Raw genomic sequence first — 20,852 nt, forward strand, 5'->3', positions numbered from 1 at the left:
ATCGCCTAAAGTTATATTTCCCTCTTACAGTTCATTCTTCCTTTACTTAATTCATTTTATTCTTTATATCTGAAAAACAAGGATGACAACATCCATAAAAGCGAAGCACTGAAACGGTAGGACAAACGGACATTAACACTTGTATAGTGTCAGAACTAAATCAATATAAATGTACAAGAGTCGAAGCAAAATTGTAAGCAAATTTATTGTAAAACTGCTTGATACAGGATATTGTTTATTGACATACTTACATTTTTAGGACTTTATTATAGGGTTGCTTCGCTTATAGTATTGTACTTTGATGTCAGCACAATCTGATAATTAGAACAAATAAAATTTTTTTGTTAAAAAAGTAAAAAAATCAACAAGTTTAAAATGGACGTACGGACATTCTGGTAATGAGTATAGAGTTGCTACGCTTTCTAAATCATACCTAACTACTACAGGAATCACCATGCAAAGTTTGAAATCGATAGGACAATTCTAACATGCCTAGATTAACTACAAAAGCTATACGTGTGTGACGGACCGACCGACCCTAATTATAGAAAAGCTTCGCTTTTAATAAGATACAAATTGAAACAATACCACTTGTGCAATTATTGTTTATTTAAAATAAATTTTGAAATCACAGGTAAACATTGCAAAGCATGAACATGAAGAATATAGAAAAAATTAGTGAATATTTTATGTAGTTACTTATGTGTAGAAAAAGGTCCCCACCACTTAGATATCTTAGGCAGCGCAGCTACTGTACAACTAATATATAAATGTTTCATTAGTATTTGGAGATTCTATTTTAGCAAGATAATATAATATACTTATTACTGTTACCTAAAGTTATTCTACAAATACCTTGCCTTATTCGTTAGCCAAACATCTTTGGGTACTTTTATCAAATATTAATCAACAAACTAGCAGTGTTCAAACTTTTCAACCAATAAGATTGAGATAAATCTTAAGTAAATTTTCCTTCATTTTCTTCTTCTAGATCATATTCGGATTTCAGTTTCTCATTCTGTATTCATTTCCATTATTAATAAACACATCGCATCGTACTACAGACAGCTGATTCCTTACTTTTGTGATACAATTTTGATAATTATTATTTATTATAATAATAATGGAAATGCCTTATCGTCGCTGTCATCATCTACTACAACTTGCATCCCCATGATATTCATTATTTTTCGTTTTTTGTTATTCTGTTTTCATTAAAAAATATGTTTATATAATATACTCATTTTTTTGTTTTTAATCTTTTACCGCATAAAGTTTGAAGGATGTGTATGTGTATGTGTGTGTGTGTGTTTGTCTAATAAAACATGAAGTTATACAATACAAAATACCATTGAAAGGCCAGTAAACATTGTAATTGTAAATTATATACTGTCCTATCATTCGTCATTTGTATTGTTTTATTGGAAACTATACGCTGTTTCGTATGTGTGTGTCTAATAAAATATTTATTTTTCTAAGATTATCGGGAAGGTTTTATTCTATTCGGTGGTGAGATATTTCTAATCCCAAGATATGTGAGCCAAAAAAATTACCCCCCCCCCCAAAAAAAAAAAAAAAATATATATTTTAAGTTGTTACATGGCTGGATTTTTGAGGATGCGGGGAGATGGGTTATAAACATCCCTAACTAAACAAGGATGACAACATCCATAAAAGCGAATCACTGAAACGGTAGGACAAACGGACATTAACAATTGTATAGTGTCTGAACTGAATAATTAGAATATAAAAGTATCAAAAGAGTCGAAGCAAAGTTTAAGTAAATTTGTTGGAAAATTGCTTGATATAGGATAATGTTTATGGACATACTTACATTTTGAGGACTTGATTATAGAGTTGATTCGCTTATACTATTGTTCTTTGTTGTCCTAGGAATCAATATACCAAAAATCAGATCAAACGGATAATTAGATCACATAAAAATTTGTTGTTAAAAAAGTAGAAAAATCAACATGTTTAAAATGGACGTACGGACATTCTGGTGATGATTATAGAGTTGCTACGGTTTTTAAATCGTACCTTACTACTATAGGAATCATCATGCAAAATTTGAAATCGATAGGACAATTCTAACATGCCTAAATTAACGAATAAAAGCTATCTATCTCGGACGGACGTACGGACGGACGTACGGACCGACCCTAATTATAGAAAAGCTTCGCTTTTAAAAACCGTCAGGAATAAGATAAAGCCAACAAGCGAAATAAATATAAAATAATTACGTAAGGTTTAGTGATTTTTATTCGAATTAATTTCGTCGTTGGTATAGGCTGAAAAAATGTAAGACCAATATCAACTTTTTCCTGCAAAGTCAGCTGTTTATAAGATCTTAAGGTAAAGCAGTTCATTTTATCTTAGAATCGACATTCTTTATCTACTCATCATAAAATCATTTCAGCCGTTTACAAGATCTTAAGTGCAAACAGACAGACTCAAATATATCATAATCCTTTAACAGTATTATGATACATATATAAACATATTCCTTGAAGCCAGCTATGAACATCCAGTCAAAATCAAACTTCAAGTAGAAATAATAGCCATCTCGATATTTCTAAAAATATATGTAATAAATGAATAGATATTTTATTACATGGATCTAACACCTGATTTTCATGTTAACTAATAAATTTAAACACGCAGCGGGCTAAAAATACGACTCCCCCTTCCAACCACTTTACTTAATCAATTCCCCTCCTACTGGATGAGCGAACTGACCAATAAATGGACGATAAATTGATGTACATCCAAAAAATGAAATAAACAAAATTAACCCCATACATAGTATAAGATAAAGGTGGGAATGATTTCAACCCCAATCAAGATTTAATAATTTTTTATGTGATATAATTATTCTATTTAGCTGATTTTTGGATTACTGAATATGATTCCTGGGACAATAATGTACAGTTTTATTGAAACTATCTTGCCGGATATCCGGCAATATAATCTTTTGTATGTATCATAGAACAAAACAAACAGTTACAAGCACAAATATGTATCAAGCCCAGCCGTAATTGTGTTTAGTGCCCTAGGAAAATGGGGATAGTATAGATGTCACCGCTTTTGGCCTACCTATCACATTGACTTTATAGTAGATTGAAAGAGAAAGAAGAGGGGTAAAGAAACCCACTAGAAAAGAGATAGGGTATAGGGTATTTCATGACGTTAATAGAATAGGTAGGCCAAAAGCAGTGACGTCTATCCCCATTTTGCTAGGGCACTATAGACAACTACATCCAGCCCAACCCTAATACTTACAGGTGTAGAATGATAATCAGGATCCCCCATGTGGCCACAATTCTCCGGCATTGGCCCACAACCATTCAGATGGACTATCTACAATTATAATTATTTAATACCTATATTTGCGACAACTTTTACTAAACAAGATCACTCAATTTTCAACATTTACAAAAGGCCCTGCTACATTGCTTCAAGATCCATGTCAGATCTATATAAGAAAATACACGTCTATGGGTGGGCTCAAGTTATCAAAACTTTTAGTCCTTAAATAAAAGCGGCAAAGTGTCATACATTCGGTTTTAATCAGGGATAAGATAATGGCCAATAAATACATTTCTAATGATGACTTCCAAATTTACCCCATCTGTACATTACAATAAGTGATTAAAATATTTGGACACTCAACTTATTGAACCAATCAATCACAATTATTAATGATTATTACCTTAGTTTGCTCCATGGGTTTGCAAGCATGATAATTATCAAAAAACTCTTGGGATCTATGCTCCATATACTAAAAAAATAATAATAATAAAAAGAATAATAAATTAGTTAGAACCATAAGTATTTGGAAGTGGAGTGAAAGGGAATGACAATAGCCCCTTCAAAATTGTCTCCCCCTTAAGACACCTCAAGAACACAGATTCGACAGCGTTTCGTTGATTGCCAAGGCGAGCATAGAACTCCCCCTCCCTTATTTTGAAATAAAGATTACGATAAGGGTGGAGGGGAGGGGGAGGCATGATTTTGTATTCTGTTTATTTTTTCAGGGGCTGCAGGGCTTCATATAGAGAAAAAACTACTCCACAATCACTATTTTAAATTTAATTAAATAATAAGAGGGGGGGGGGGATTTAGTGCTAGATAGACACTTTGAGGGAAAACACCTATTCATTTGTTGGAAGGAGGGGGGGGGGGGGGTAAATGGTGTGTATTTTCCTAAAAATTAAAAACCCCTCATTTTTAAAAATACATTTGATTACTCCCATCAAACCTTTGAGATACTTCATTTTACCCCATCAAAAAAGCTTGGACGTCTACCTGTAATGATGTTTGGGTGTTAAATTCACAGGGAAGAACATAGAATAATCCTGGGTGCTTCCATCCCATCATGGTGAACCAATCTTGATCTCCAACATTTGTCCTATATCAAAAACGACATTAGTATTTAGAAAAAACAAGGATGGCATCATCCATTAAAGTGAAGCTCTGAAACGGTAGGACAAACTAACATTAATTAACACTTGTAGAATGGCAGAACTGTATATTATTTAAGCAGAATATTAATGCATAAGTAAACCAAATTGTAAGTAAATTTGTTGCAAAACTGCTAATATACATGATATTGTTTAAGGACATACATACATTTTTAGGACTTGATTATAGAGATGCTTCGCATTGTACCTTGTTGTAATAGGAATCAGTATTAAAAAAATCAGATGAATCGGATAATTTTAACATACAAAAATTTGTTGTCAAAAATGTAAAAAAAATAAGCTTGTTTCAAATGGACTCCAGTCTTTCTAACAACCATTATAAAGTTGTTGTACTTCCTAAATAGTTCCTAACTGTTATAGGAATCATCGTGCAAAGTTTAAAAGGAGAATACTAACCAGTTTAAATTAACAAAAAAACTAACTGTTATAGAAAAGAGCTAGCTGTTATAGAAAATCTTCGCTTTTAAAAATGCGGAATATTTTCTAATGATAGAAAAGTAAAGAGGCACCATAAACATTTTTAGAAGTAAACGAAAATGAGTAATGATTATATATTGCACGCTAGATTCATTTCCATAGAAGGGCAATCTGTTCAACATAAAAGAAATGTCATGCAGACAAATATTTATATTTATATTTAATCAATAGTCGCATTTGATTCCATTATTCAATCAAATGATATGAGCAATTAAATTTTCATAAGATACAATTTCATCAAGTAAATCTTAACCCTAATATGGAAGCGGAAAAAAAACTGCTCTTTAACATACTTTCTAACCAATAACGTAGTCAGATTGTTCTTACACTATATCCTATCTATCCAACTGAGCGATTGATTATCTAAACTTTCTATCATCATCAGACGCATCTCTCTTTTTGACTGTGAAGGCCAGAGAATACGGACACCTTGCTCCTCCATGAATTCCTGCTGTCTTTGGCAAGTTTCTCAGCTTCTCCCCATGTTAATTCCAAATTAAAGAGGTCCTTTTCAGTGCTCCGCCTCCAGGTCATTTTTGGTTGTCCCCGATTACGTTTACCAGTGGTGGGGTTCCATTTTAAGCACTTTTTTGGAAACCTATTTTGTTCCATTCTGAGCACATGTCCTAGCCACCTTAGTCTTTTATATTTCACTTCTGCTCCAATACTATTGCACTTGGTCTTAGCATACAGCTCAAGGTTTGATATTTTGTTTGGCCAGAATATTTTGCAAATTCTTCTTAGGCAGCTATTGTGAAATGCATTAAGTTGATTTGTTTCAGTTTTCACAGTTCTCCAGCATTCCGCTCCATAGAGAAGAACTGATTTCACATTACTGTTGTAAAGTCTGATTTTTGTTTTCAGAGCAAGTTTCTTTGAATTCCAAACGTTGTGTAGACTGTTGAAAGCAACCCTAGCCTTATCAATCCTGGTTTTAATATCAGCTTTTGAGCCATTTTCACTGCTGATAACACTCCCCAGATAGGTGAATTTGTTGCTTTGTTTCAATTGTTCACCATTTATTGTTATAGTTTGATCAGGGTTTGTAGGTATATTCATAATTTCAGTCTTCTTGACATTAACAAAGAAAATTTGGTCAACACAGCCCCTTCCAGCACGGAATCCAGCTTGTTCTTCTCTCAGTTTATTGTCAATTTTCTCATCAATTCTGTTTAAAATAACTTTACATAGGACCTTGCTTGGGATAGAAAGCAGCATAATTCCTCTCCAATTATCACAATTGTCCAAATCTCCCTTCTTAGGTAGTTTTATGATTATACCTTTAGACCAGTCCGTTGGTATCTTTTCTTGCCTCCAAATTTTATCAAAAAGATCAGTTAGAGTCCTAGCAGAAAGATCTATGTCTGCCTTAAGCATTTCGGCAGTTATCAAGTCAGGTCCTGGTGCTTTGTCATTCTTTAGGCTATGTATAGCAGCTTTAACTTCTTGAATAGTTGGTGGTCTTATATCTATGTCTATTTCATGTCCTGGTTCTGGTTCAGCAGTAATTTCTGGTTCAGGTCTGTTCAACACTTCTTCAAAATGTGATTTCCACCTTTCAGCAATTTCTTTTTCTGTAGTGAGTAATTTACCATCTTTAGCCTTGATAGTTTCACCACTCTTTTTGCTATATTTGCCACTTAATTGCTTGGTTATGTTGTATACTGTTTTCATGTTACCAAAGTCAGCTGCTCTCTGGGCCTTTTCAGCCAGATTGTCAATGTAATCTTTCTTGTCTTTCCTTGTGCACTTTATGACTTCTTTGTCTTTAGCAGTATATTCAGCTTTTAAATTGCTCATGTCAGCCAAATGTTGAGCATTATGGATTTTGTTTTTGAGCTTCTTTCTCTCTTCTATTTTGAGCCATGTTTCTTCAGAGATCCAGTCCTTTTTCTCTGGTTTCTTGTGTCCTAGGATTTCCTTAGCAGTAGATTGAAAGTTTTCTTTAATTGAAGTCCATGTGATCTCAGTCTCGTCATTTAGGTCCTCTAAGACTTGAAATCTATTTCTGAGTTTTAAGACAAATTCATTCTTTATCACAGGGTCCTTTAATCTTGAAGAATCATATTGTCTACCAATCTCACTCTTTTTATCATGGCCAGTACGCTTCAGCTTTAATTTAATCTTACTGACAACTAGTTCATGGTCACTAAATATGTCGGCTCCTCTATAGCTCCTACAGTCTTGCATTGAATTGACCCATTTTCTATTGATCATAATGTGGTCAATCATGTTTCTTGTTTGTCCATCAGGTGATGTCCAGGTATATTTGTGAATGTTTTGTGTTGAAATAATGTACCTCCTACAACCATATCATTATTTAAACAGAATTCAAGTAAAAGTTCTCCATTTTCATTTCTTGTACCTATGCCAAAGTGTCCCATTGCATTCTCCACTCCAGTCCTGTCAGTTCCTACTTTAGCATTCATATCTCCAAGAACTAGGCACATGTCATGTTTGGGTACTGGGTTTCTGATTGATTGCAGTTGATCATAAAACTCTTGTTTTACTTCTCCATCTTTGTCGTTTGTTGGGGCATAGCATTGGATAATGGTCAACTTGCAGTGCCTTGATTGGAATCTAGCCTTAATTATTCTGTCTGATATAGGTTTCCAGTCTATTAGTGAATTGACATGTCGTTTTTGAATAATTATAGCAACACCATACATATGTTGGCTTTCATGACCAGAATAAAGTATTAGGTGGCCATCTTTGGTTGTAGTTTGTCCTTGTCCTGTCCATCTACATTCTGCAATCCCAAGTATTCCAATATTGTAACTTGTCATTTCTTTAATTACTTGGGCTGTTTTAGTTGACTCATACATTGTTCTAACATTCCAGGTTCCTATCTTACAGCTTTGCTTAGAACTTATTGGTCCTTTCGGATTTCACCATCATCTTTCATATTCTCAGTAAACTGAGCATCAGTTCCAACGGTTCTTGTTTCATGCACACCTCTGGCTGTATTTAATCATTATTCTGTAAAAAAAAGATTTACTTTTGAATAATTTTGTAAACTTACACTATTCCAAAAGTTGACTGTAGCTTGTATACACTCTTTCCATTCAAAGCACTGAAAAATATCAAATTTTTATAAATATTTGCGAGAAGATATCTGTGCTTTATATATCTAGCATCGGCTACGCCCCTAGAGGCCTGTAGGGGTCCTTGAGGTCGGGGGAGGTATCTCGTAGAATTGTGGTGATGCCCTTCCCAAAAAACTATGAAAAGCTACATTTTGAAGGAGAATCATATCAATAGTGTTTGCTTTTAGAGTTGCCTTAAGAGTAAAAGTTATTCCACCCCTTTTATAGTTTTAATTGCCAAATTTGAATTGAATATGAAAGATTTTTTACCTTTGGTAAACTGTACTTTGTCTCATCTTCTTTAAATCATACAGAACTACACCACTATTAAATCCCTGTTAATATAATCATTTAAAATCATTTCTCAAATTCGATGTACGTGTTAAGCATATAATTAAGATTAAAGAGGTAGCTGTCTATAGTGCTTTTGGCATACCTATTCTATTGGCGTCCGGAAGTACCCTGTATATCATTTCTTTTCTTTGGGGTTTCGTTCCCCCGTCCCTTTCTCTTTCCATCTACTATGACGTCAATAGAATATGTAGGCAAAAAGCGGTGACATCTATCCCCATTTTCCAAGGGCACTAAACACGGCTACTGAAAGAGAGTCCCGCAGGGTTAGTGCCTCGCAAGAAGACCGTAAGTTAGATTTTGTTAGCCCCGAAGTTCTGGCCAACAAAACTGGTATTAATCTTATTATTTTTAATCATAATATTCGTAGAAAATTGTCTTTAATGCAATGCTACGGTCATGGAAAGAAAACGAAGTAGTGGGTTTTGTCGCATTTTAACAGTAGCTTTTCTTCTATTTCTAGCTCCTGCGGGGGGCTTTAACCCTGCTGGGCAATCATTAACATTTACCTAGCCTAAAATAACCTATCAAAAGCTACTGTGAAAATATGACGAAACTCGATCTTCGTTTTCTTTCCATGATCCAATGATATACATGATTTTTCAGTATAACTGAGAACTGGTTCTAATCCAGTGCAGTGGATATTATTCGGTTTTAAAGCCATACTGGAAAATAAATAATATTTACCTGAAATCTTCCTGGTTTACCAATCAGAGTGTTAGGAAACAGTTTCCAGTAATTATTCTCTAACGCGTATCTTAAAAAAAAAATAATCATTAATTTTCCAGTATTGCTTCGAAACCGCTTAATATCAGCTGGATTAAGACTAATTAAAAGCCATACTGAAAAATCATGTACATCATCCTACTACATACAATTTTCCACGAATATCAAAAGTCTATAATACGATGCGATGAATAACTATTCAATACGCTTTTTTACAAACCTATATTACTAAGTAGTAAGATTTTTTGTCTGTAGCTTAATATTTTAACAACTACTGTACCGATTAGGTTCTCTATATCAGGTAAGCTCCACATAGGTTCTGTGACAGTTTAAGGCCTTTTATTTTCAGTACTGGGATGGCTTTAAGCTATTATTCTAGTCCCTTCTACTTCTCTGAATACAAAGCCTCTAGATGCTAGGGGGCGTAACCTCTAATTCTATACATACTCTAATATAGTTTTGTCATTTGTCCTTTAAAATCTAGCTATTCACTTAATCGATTGAGTTCTCTATTTTCGGAAAATTTCACAGGTTCATAAACTGTCATGTTTTTAAACTGGTGCGTAGGTGTGTGTATTTGTTCAGAAAGATCTCGTAAACGGCTGAATTAAGGAGGTTTCCTTTCATAACCACTAGTTAACACGTACATATAATGATACTTTTATGAAGCAAATAATAGTTATTTCTCGCATCTACTCGGATATAGAATGTATTATTATAAGATTAAAACCAGTTTTAATTTTAAGTCCCGAGATGCCGAAGGCACGGGCTAAAAAACTAGTTTTAATCTTATGATTGATTATTTCTATATTCGTAGAAAACTGAATATAATACGATGCTAGACATAGTTTTTTTCGTACTGATGAGAACCGGTTTTGTATGGATACGAGAAAAAATACTTATAATATAAATAAGAGTTTTGTTTGGAAGGTTGCGTGATTAAATTTAAACATATTGTACCTGTAATGCGGACTTAGATCCTTACCCATTCCAATAATGGCTGTTCCCATGCGTCTAAACTGTGCTTGCAACTCTTTTATATCACTTTGAAACACTAAACATAAATATTACAGGGTTAGTTTAGATAAATGCCTTTTTTTTAGAGAAAAAAGATATAACTCTACCCGCAAAGAGAGGACCCCCTGCAGACTTTCAATTGGGTCATTGAATAAAAGCAAATAGTGTAGGAAACAAGCCAAAATACAGCCAAGTCCCTACATAAGATCAGAAAAGAATTTACTAGCAGATGAAAAAGATCCCCACCACACGGGCCAGGCAGTTGTCTAGGTTGTACATCTATATACTTATACGTTTATTGTACTTCTAGAAATGGGGGTAAGGAGGGATTAAACTTCTAGAAATATTTTAAATTGGTGATAGTTATTTTTAGTTTTCCTGCACTACTATTACATCGCAAATGACGGACGTTAAAGCAGATAGAATTTATATTATAGAGTGGCTGCCCTACTAAAAAAACCCTCTTAGTTGACTAAAATTGAGGTCTTACTTAAAACCAACCGCAAAACATAAACCTCGAAGGAAAGAGGAAAATGTAAATGATTGGTAACAGTTCCACCTAGTCAGGGATGTAGGGAAAGGTTAATTGGAATAACAATAAACGTCAAACAAATTTTCTTTGTATGAATTTTAATCATGAAAAGTTTAGGTAATATTCTATAAAAAATCTTTTCTTTTTTGAAAAGAAGTTGTATCAACTTTTTTGCTTTTTATTTAAGATAGCTAGCCGGTTCTTTCAGTAAGTAGTAGATGTAAAATTTTTCATAGAATTCAGATATGCAATCGGTTTTTTTGTAGACCTCTTATTCTTAAAGTAATTTAAGTTTTTTAAAAAAATAATTAAGTCGGTTTTAAGTTACTAAAACGCAACAAAATAAAAGAAGAAAATAGCCAGTATGAACAAAAATAGTAAGATCTTTAATTTGACACCTTACTTTTAAAATTCTGTTGAGTAATTGTTGAAAAAATCTATTTTTTTAACCTCGGTTTAATCAAAACATTAAACCTAAATATTTTCTCATACAGACATAAAAAATATGGGTTCATATATACCATTAGAATGAGAAAAATAATATGAATCCATTCTAAGCGAAATTGAAAAAGTTTTAAAAAATTGTAATAAAAAATAGAAAAAATAAAAAGTTTATTTTAAGAATTGTAACTACTAAACTAGCCAATCACAAATCGCAAAAATTGACGAATCGGGAAGCTTAATCTATAAAATTAACCTATAGAATTGCCAGAAAAAAAGGAGAACGTTCATACAATATATACAATAGATACTACAATAAATATAGTGATATTAAAGAACATGTAAAGAATGAAAAATTATGAACAAATATGCATCAGTCTGTTTATAAACTTCAAAACAATGCAGTTAAAAATAAATTATTGTTTCTTGTGTTTAAAAAATATCTGCTACATTGCATTGTCTTTTGTTTAGGTTTGGTTCAGGTTTGGTTCAAGCTAACCCTTTAAAGCCGAAAATTATGATTCTTAAAATAAACTTTTTTTTTTATAATAGTTTTATAAAACTTTTTCAATTTTGCTTAGAATAGATTCGTAATATTTTTCTGATTCTAAAGGTATATATGAACCCATGTTTTTTATGTCTGTTTGAGAAAATATTTAGGTCTAAAGTTTTTATTAAACCGAGGTTAAAAAAATAGATTTTTTCAATAATTACTCAACAGAATTTTAAAAGTAAGGTGTCAAATTAAAGATCTTACTATTTTTGTTCATACTGGCCATTTTCTTCTTTTATTTTGTTGCGTTTTAGTACCTTAAAACCGACTTAATTATTTTTTTAAAAAACTTAAATTACTTTAAAAATAAGAGGTCTACAAAAAAACCAATTGCATATCTGAATTCTATGAAAAATTTTACATCTACTACTTACTGAAAGAACCGGCTAGCTATCTTAAATAAAAAGCAAAAAAGTTGATACAACTTCTTTGAAGGCAAATTTGTTTTTCATCCGATATAATATGCCTATTTTTTTGCTTATACTAATGAGGGTAAAATTATCACTGGTCCAAGATGAGAACCATAAAACACAGCCAATGGTTGACGGCCGGGCACAATGACAAGAATTGAAAAAAACAGAAATTTCATAAAAAGCTATGGTTTTGAATGCAAAAACTTACCTAAATCAAAGCAGTCAACAAAGATGAATTTATCCATTTTTGTAAATGCATTGGCGTACAGAGGGGCTATGTTGAAAAAATCATGAGAATACTTGGTTTCCTTAAAATAAAAACAGAGATAATTATATAGACACATATATGAAAAAATGTATATTAAAAAGATGGTTAATTGACATATTTGATAGAATGATATAGGATAGAAAAAAAGATCGATAAAACCAATTAATATACTCTGGCCACACTGAAAAATCATGTTCAGCATCGTATTCTAGACAATTGTCCACGAAAATTAAAATAAAAAAAACATAAAGCTGTCTAGAATAAAGCGTTAAATAACTATTTTAAAATCAAAGTATTTTTCGCCAAAAGTGTGAAAGAACCTTTAACGAAATAAAGAAAGACATCGCAAAAACAAAAAAAAAGAAAGAGAGAGAGAAGGAAAGTAAGGAGTGAGAGAGAGAATGAGAGAGAGAGAGAGAGAGAGAGAGCGAGAGGGAGAGAGAGAGAGAGATAGAAGGATAGATAGAGGTATAGATAGATAAATAGATAGATAGGTAGATAGAGAGAGAGAGCGAGAGAGAGAGAGAGAGAGAGAGAGAGAGAGAGAGAGAGAGAGAGATAGAGAGAGAGATAGATAGATAGATAGATAGATGGATAAAGAGAGAGAGAGAGAGAGAGAGAGAGAGAGAGAGAGAGAGAGAGAGAGAGAGAGAGAGAGAGAGAGAGAGATAATAACAGAAAAATGTGAAAAAAACAAAAAAACAATGTTTTACCTTTTCGTTTGGATCTTTTTTATTTTTAAATGAGTTACAGAACTCTGGATTCAAATCATATACTTCATGGTAGTCAACTAAAAATAAAATAGCTTCATAACCAGAGATGATAACATCCATAAGAAGTGTATATTAAAGTAAAAGAAAAGAGGAGCATGAACGGGGACCCTATTCAGAATTTGTATTTTGTCTTTGAAATCAGTTAATAGTGTCGGAAATATAAACGCAGCTCCTATAAAATATATAAAGTAATTTGCTAGCAGACGAAAAAGGTCTTGTCTACATGGGCCAGTACGTTTGTACATCTATACTTATACATTTATTAAGTGAAGCAAAAAATATAAATAAAAAGTAAATAGCAAATGCTTTGTAGTCAGTTAAAATTTTGAATATGTCCATTTAAGCAAGGATCTTAAGGGATAAGACAATGTTCGATAAATTGATCAATATCCCCAATAATGATAAACAGAAATACCACTTGTATAGTTAAAAATCATTGGTTAAAAAGTTTGAATACTGCCAGGTTATGTACAGCTTTCCGCGGATATAAAAAAAGTGAATTTCGAGATTAAAACCAGTTTTGTTAGACCCAAGATACCGAAGACACATGCTCACAAAACTGGTTTTTATATTATGATTATACATTTCAATATTCTTAGAAAATTGGATATAATACTGTATGTTACAAGATTTTTCAGTATGGCTTAGAACCGGTTTTAATCCAGCGGATACTAATTGGTTTTGAAGCAATACTGAAAAAAAAATTACCTAATGAGAAATAAACAGGAGGTAGATATTTTCTTTTTCTATTATGAATCTGAAATAAATAGTTATTTAAATTTTCGGATATACTGCAGTTCACGGTAAAATATTGCTGGTAAGGAATATTGCCAAAAATCTATGAATTTTAAAGGCTGCTAGCTGCCAAACGGCTGAACGGACAGCTCATACCCGCACACCATTTTAAGCGGTATAAGAAGGCCTACAAATAATCTGAAATAGCCAAGATCCAATAATGCACAGGAAAAGCTTCACTGAAGAAAAAACGCGTAAAATAGGCCGTTTTCGCGCATTTCTCTGAACTGCGAGATAATTATGCATTATTGATTTATGGCTAATCCAGATTATTTGTAAGCCTTCTTATGCTGCTTAAAACAGTGTGCGGGCATGATCTGTACGTTCAGCCGTTTGGCAGCTAGCAGCCTTTAAAATTCATAGATTTTTGGCAATATTCGTTACCAGCAATATTTTACCGTGAACTGCTGTAGATCCAAATTTTCTAACTAATAAACAAAAAGAATATTTATTATTTAAATATAAAAATCATTTAGGGGAAGGGGGAAAGAGGTTTTCTCATTATAAATAGAACATAGCCAGCTTAGAATAAACACATAGATTAATTAAAAGATACAGACTAGTCTAATCAGCCATTCTGCAGATCTTAAAGGAAACATGGGCATATAATTTTGTATACTAGCAACTACGCCCCCTAAAGGCCTCTAGGGGCACGTAATGAAATTTAAAGTAGAGGGAAGTTGACCCTCTACTAAAAATTTTCAAAAAAGAAAATACGAAAAATTATAAGCTTCACTGTAAAGGAGAACCATGTCGGTTCAACAGTTAACGAGATCATTTGCTACAAACAGACTGACAGACAGACTTTACTGTTACTTTTATATAAGGATAAGATATGCCTAAGAATTTTCAGAGAAGCTTTTCATTTTCTTGAGATAAGGCATAATTACCTTTAAAAGTTCATCTACAAGAGTATCAGAAATTATATACTGCATCATTTTTCCAACCTGCTTGCTTGATCTAGCATCAGTTACTAAAATAAATAAAATATTTTCAAGTATTGATTCTAAACCGCTTGATAAGAACCGGTTCTCAGCCAGACTGAAAAATCATGTATAACATCATATCACAGAAAATTGTCCATGCATATTAATAATAATCATAGAATTGATACTAGTTCTGTTAGACCGGGCCTTATATATGTGTTTATAGCCTATTTTCAAATTATTAATCCAGCAATCCATCAATCCATCATTCTATCTATCAATCTGTTTATTTAATTGTATATGTACTTAACAACAATCTACTTGAAGTTGCGCCCCTAGCTATGCGCATTAAAGTGTCCCTATTATATAGGTTTGCAATTTTGACTTTGAAAGATTACTTGTTACACCTTCAGTCCCCATTTTTTGGGTAAATTTCAGGTTTATATCAACACGCTGGAATTGAAATTTTGTAAAAATCTTTAAAACTATGATCGCACAAAAGCTTTAAAAACAGGTCTTTTTGTAGATTTTAAAAACGTTGCAGTGTATGTTCGGTCGCAATTTTTGCATTAAAGAAATAATATTTTGCATGGGTCATTTTTTTCTTCTTAAAAAATCAACCATATTTTGGCTGGGGGCCAAAATCTTAACAAATTTTTTCTAATAAACATTTCTATAAAGATATAAATAAGGAAAGGATAACCATATCATGGTTCAGTGGTTAGCAAGATCTTTTGCTTAACATAGACAGATAGCCATCTTTTTACTTTTTAAAAAGGATCTACTTACACACAATAAAATGAAGTGGAGTTTTTGTATTAGCCTCTACAAATATGCTTTTCATCTGTTCTATTGACCGCTTTCGAAATTCTTCGCCCTTTTCCACTAAAAATATGAAATCATATGTTTACTGAAATGCTTCCAATTTTACAATTAGTAAAATTACAGTTACAGTGTTTTTGACAATAAGTGGATGTGTTTATGGCAATTTGACTAGTAGATGTACATATAATTGAGAATATTTATTGTCAATATGCCAAAAATACACCTATGAAATAATATTCATTTCATTTATAGACCAATTAAAGTCATAAATGCTGTCAAAATCACAGTTTATATATCAAAAATACACTTTGTTGTTTTCAAATTAAGGTCTAACAATAATATGTAAAATTCTAAACTCAACCAAAAATCAAAGTAAGAAAACAATAGAAAGGATATATCCATGTTGTATTTACAGAATAAACAAGACGACGGCAATTATGCAACGGACGGACGTACGACCATACTCTAAATTAGATAGTATCTCCGCTACTTAAAGAAACTTACGAAAATTGGAACTGCTCTTTCTGTTAACAATAATCATTCCTATGTTGATAGCATCTTTGGTAGGACTGAAATTAAAATTATAAAACTATAAATACATAAGTATCAGGATGTCTGTGTGTACCAAAGGATCTCTCTAACCCTCAATCGATATTGTTCTCCTTTATTGGATTAGGAAAAGTTTATAACTATTTTGGGGATAGGTATGTCATCTCTCCCCCAAGAGAAAAGTGCACTTAGAAAACAATCTCTGCTAAATCTTAATAAAGAATTGCATGATTTTACGGCCAAACGTCCTAAATAAAGCCAACCCCTTTAATTGAAAGTCCTAACTGTACATAATACTGAGTTTTGGGGCAAGGCCTTCGCCTAAAGAAAGAACGTAATTGCCTTGCTACAATACAGATTGACAAAAAGACAGGCAAATTTAGGGAGGGAGAGGTTATGATACTCTAAACTATTCTTGTACCCAACAATTTATTTAAACAGTTTTCGCATTCATTGGCTCAAAAACATACTTTTAGTTTATTTTGACTGGTTGGATCATGTTTACAGTGTCAAATCTTTTCAACCAATAATTTCAATCTACAGAAGGGTTGATTTTATTTATCCTCATTGGAGAATGTACATCCATTGATTGTCCATTGTCTTATCCCTTCAGATCCTTAGACAAATTAGCTGAGAAACCACAGGTAATTATAGAGTAGCTTCGCTACAAGAATAAAATTAATACCTTACTACTTCAGAAGCCTTTGTAAATTTACCATTAACTAAAAATAGAACATATATTAGAGCTTTCTCTCTAAAGCTTGGCGAGCACAGAGAACCTCCCCCTATTTATGCTATATTTGAAAATAAATGAATGAAAGTCGGGTTTTTTTTTCTTCATGCCTAACCCATACACTAGGGCCTAATCCTGCATATATAACCTATACCTGTAGTTGTTCCCTAACCCTGCAAGGCTACCCCACACCCAATAAAACCTTACCTAACCTAACCTGACCTAAAGTTAACACACACAAGAAAACTTAACCCTGTTCCCGTTTTTAAATTTATTTCAAATTAAGACTAGGTACTTTGAGTGAAACAACCCATTCCTTTAACTCAAGGACCATGACTCAGCAAATAAATTCAATTTCAAATTGCTGAAAATTTGGATATTTATTGCATTATTTATAACTAGCGGCTGCGCCCCTAGCTTCTAGGGGCTTAATATTCGAAGGGTAGAAAAATAGTCTAGAACCATACTCAGATTTATTAAAAAAAAATAAATAGCCTAAAGCCATGTCAGAGCCTATAAGAGGCTTCATTGAAAAGAAGAACCATATCGGTTCAGCTGTTAGCGAGATCCTTTGATACAGACAAAAAAAGCTTATTACTTTATAGTATAGGATAATTGACAATAATCCAAAAAATGTTTTTCTTTTAATTAAAAAAAAACCTTACTTAAATCTTTCAATTTTGTAACATAATCAATATTTTCTGATGATTCCTCTACTGTTTCTTTATTTAATTGTGACTCTGTTGTAGAATTTCTGTAGATTTTAAATATTTTTGAAAATATAAAAAAGGGACAAAGTTGACACATTGGCTTTAGCTCTTATGTACAAATCATCAACAATTACCACTCTTTACAAATCCCATAAAATTTTTGGTATAATAATCTTAGGAATATTTTTTCAATTTTGAAAATTGTTGAAGCCATCATAACTTAAAATCCATAAAGTCTTTTCCCTCCCTCACTACTTTAAAATCATTACAATTCAAAGTAATTAGTATTTATTATCTTAGATTAGTTTAAATGCCAAAATCTGGAGACACCCTATTAAAATGATTTCAAAATATATATTCCTTGGTTGCAAGTTCTGCTTCGCCTTCATTGCCACTGTTGTGGTAGATTTTGTTAGGCTACTTTATTAACAAAAATCTATTTTTTTAAATTGGACACCTTGGAAGGTAGCTGTGTTTAGTGCCCTAGCTAGAAAAGAGATAGGGGTATAAGTATTTCATGACGTCAATAGAATAGGTATGCCAAAAGCAGTGCCATTTATCCCCATTTTGCTAGGGCACAATAGACAGCTACCCTTGGAAGTATCAACCCTAAAACTCAGGGAGGAGGGGGCATTGGGCTATTAAATACAATAGTCCCCAAAGTTTTATGATAACGTCTTATTATTCATTGGATCAACAACTTTGGAAACTTTTACCTATTGAATTTTGATTGGTTGTTTCATTATGTTGAATGTCCCAACGTTTCAACTAACTGTTATCTTCAGAAGAGGTAATTTGTGTATCAACATTCGAGATGTACATCAATTATCGGTCATTGTCTTAGCTTTTGAGATCTCCACAGAAAGTAGTGATACAGGGATTTCACATCATTTCTAAAATTCTGCCATTTTAGTAAGTGTGGAAAATAACTTAAGCTGTAATCATATGGATGGATGGGGGGTAACGTTATTTTAGCCAGCTACAAGTTTCACTTGATTAGAGTGCATGATAATTTGATGTAAGATCCAAGTAATAATAAATCTATTGGCGGCCGGGTTGAAGTTAATTGATGGTCCAATGAAAAGGATTTTGCCTTGTAGAACTACTACTACTACTAGATGGGGGCAGTACTGGTTTTTCTTCATATTTGGATAATTTATGCCTAAAAATAAAGATTTTCAATTAATAAGTTTATTATGTTTTATTAGTTTCTAATAGCGAAGCTATAGTGGCGGTTTCCGTTAGTCACAGAACAGGGGGTGCACAGGGGTATTTTTGTTTGGTTTTCAACTTTAGATCGTGTTAGGTTAGGTACAATTCAGGTTAGAATTACCATATTTATTTGATTTTTGGTATACTGATTCCTATTACAACAAGATAAAATATTAAAAGCGAAGCATCTCTAAAATAAAAAATGTAAGTATGTCCTCAAACAGTATTCTGTATATAAGAAGTTTTGCAACAAACTTACTTACAGTTTTTTTCGAATTTTATACATTTATATTCTGCTTATTCAGTTCTGACACTCTACAAATGTTAAAGTTCGTTTGTCCTACCATTTCAGAGTTCGCTTTTATGGATGTTCTCATATTTTAAAAAAGATATTTACCTATGTTGTGGAGTATGTTCATTAAAGCTATGTTCCCCAAATAATGGAATTATTTCTTCAGGTATTTCTTCACTGTATATTTCATCTGTTTTACAATTTGTAGTAGCAAAGCTTCTCTTTCAAACACTTTGTTTGTCTTTCTGTCCGTCCGTCTGTCCATGGCTCTGTAAGGAAACTTTTTTTATTTCATTTGCGCATGTAAAAATAGCATTCATATTTTTTGTGAATGTTCCTAAACCCAAGCAGCGTCTTTTTTTAACTTAGTACTTAAGTAAAAGTAACAGGATGTCTGTCTGTTTGTAATGTGAAGCTTCGCAGGGAAGGTGTTTCTTTTCAAAATTAATTGAAGTTGGAGGGTCGACTTTAGAGAGCTATAATCTAACAATTTTATAATTTTTGGTTGAGAGTTACGTAGAGACGTAAAGACATACTTAGCGAAGAAGGCTAACATTTCTTTACACAAGGATTACAACTTTCATAAGTAGTGAAGCACAAAAAATCATTGATGGAAATATGGATAAGGAGATTTGAAGAGCATTTGTTAAAATCAACATTCACGAAACCTTTCTCACATATTTTTACATTTTCTAATATTTGTATTTCGTTACATGATTGAAAATAACATTTCCCCTTTCGTGCTAAGGACTTACTGATGAATACACAAAGTAATAGAGAAGCTTCGCTTCTAAAAATCTATGAAACGAATAATTTCCTAATGGTATTATCTCTACTGGAAGACTTCAATACTGTGAACATCAAAAAACCTAAAAACAAAAACGTTAGCAATACATTTTTGAGAAGAAAAAAAATCTTTTCAGTTTGGCTTCGAAACCAATTAATATCCGCTGTAATAGAACCGGTTCTAAGCCATACTGAAAAATCATGTATGGAATCGTATGATGATTTTCCATGAATATTAAAATAAATATCATAAAATTAATTCCAGTTGTAAGCCTGGTTCTCCGGTACCTCAGGGCTAACAAAACTGGTTTAAATCTTATACTTTTTTATTTTAATATCCGCGTAAAGCAGCCTATAATACGATGCGATAAATAACTTATACTCTAGCTGAAATAAAAGCAAGGAAAACAGTCACAACAAATTAACTAGGATGACTGACGATGTCTAGAAAAGCGAAGCTTAACAAATAAATCGGTCAAAAAAACGATCACTTACAATTATAGAGTAGCTTTTAAAATGTTGTTTTATATAAGGCTAAAAACTGGGAAGTAAATACTTATCATTCTATAGGAATGATTATAGGGTTAATATTTTTCCTTAATTGTACCAAAGTGTTACAGGAATCAACATTCCAAGTTGAAATCAATTCTAACAATTCCAATCTCGTTTCTAGGGGGTTTCCCCTTTTCCTTTCTCTTTCCCACTATTATGACGTCAATAGAATAGGTAGGCCAAAAGCGGTGACATCTATCCCCATTTTCCTAGTTCACTAAACACAGCTCCAAACAGACTGAAAACTTTGCAAAATATGTAAATGCTTACCTATAGCCAAATAAAGGACTAGAGGGAAGCTTTTCAACTGGCGCATTTTATCATCTAAAACTACAAAATAAAAGTGTTTTG

General features: G+C 32.5%; 1 protein-coding gene across 1 annotated transcript; it reads right to left on the reverse strand.

Moving 5' to 3' along the window:
- Positions 1–591: 591 nt before the first annotated feature.
- LOC145333193 (uncharacterized) lies at positions 592–20,827 on the reverse strand. The gene is made up of 22 exons (XM_080178341.1): positions 20,772–20,827; positions 19,981–20,032; positions 19,269–19,340; positions 18,753–18,821; positions 17,615–17,703; positions 16,902–16,938; positions 16,172–16,236; positions 15,632–15,727; positions 14,807–14,889; positions 13,830–13,878; positions 13,062–13,138; positions 12,289–12,388; positions 10,085–10,178; positions 9,086–9,155; positions 8,318–8,382; positions 7,984–8,034; positions 4,309–4,411; positions 3,713–3,781; positions 3,283–3,360; positions 2,507–2,575; positions 1,134–1,205; positions 592–1,018 (listed from the first exon to the last, which is right to left on the reverse strand). Exons 1-22 carry the CDS (start codon positions 20,815–20,817, stop codon positions 959–961), a joined length of 1,566 nt encoding a protein of 521 aa, XP_080034467.1. The 5' UTR covers positions 20,818–20,827; the 3' UTR covers positions 592–958.
- Positions 20,828–20,852: the final 25 nt, after the last annotated feature.

The sequence above is a fragment of the Acartia tonsa genome, chromosome 12, assembly GCF_053477335.1.
Source record: "Acartia tonsa isolate MP-2025a chromosome 12, ASM5347733v1, whole genome shotgun sequence".
Taxonomy (NCBI): domain Eukaryota; kingdom Metazoa; phylum Arthropoda; class Copepoda; order Calanoida; family Acartiidae; genus Acartia; species Acartia tonsa.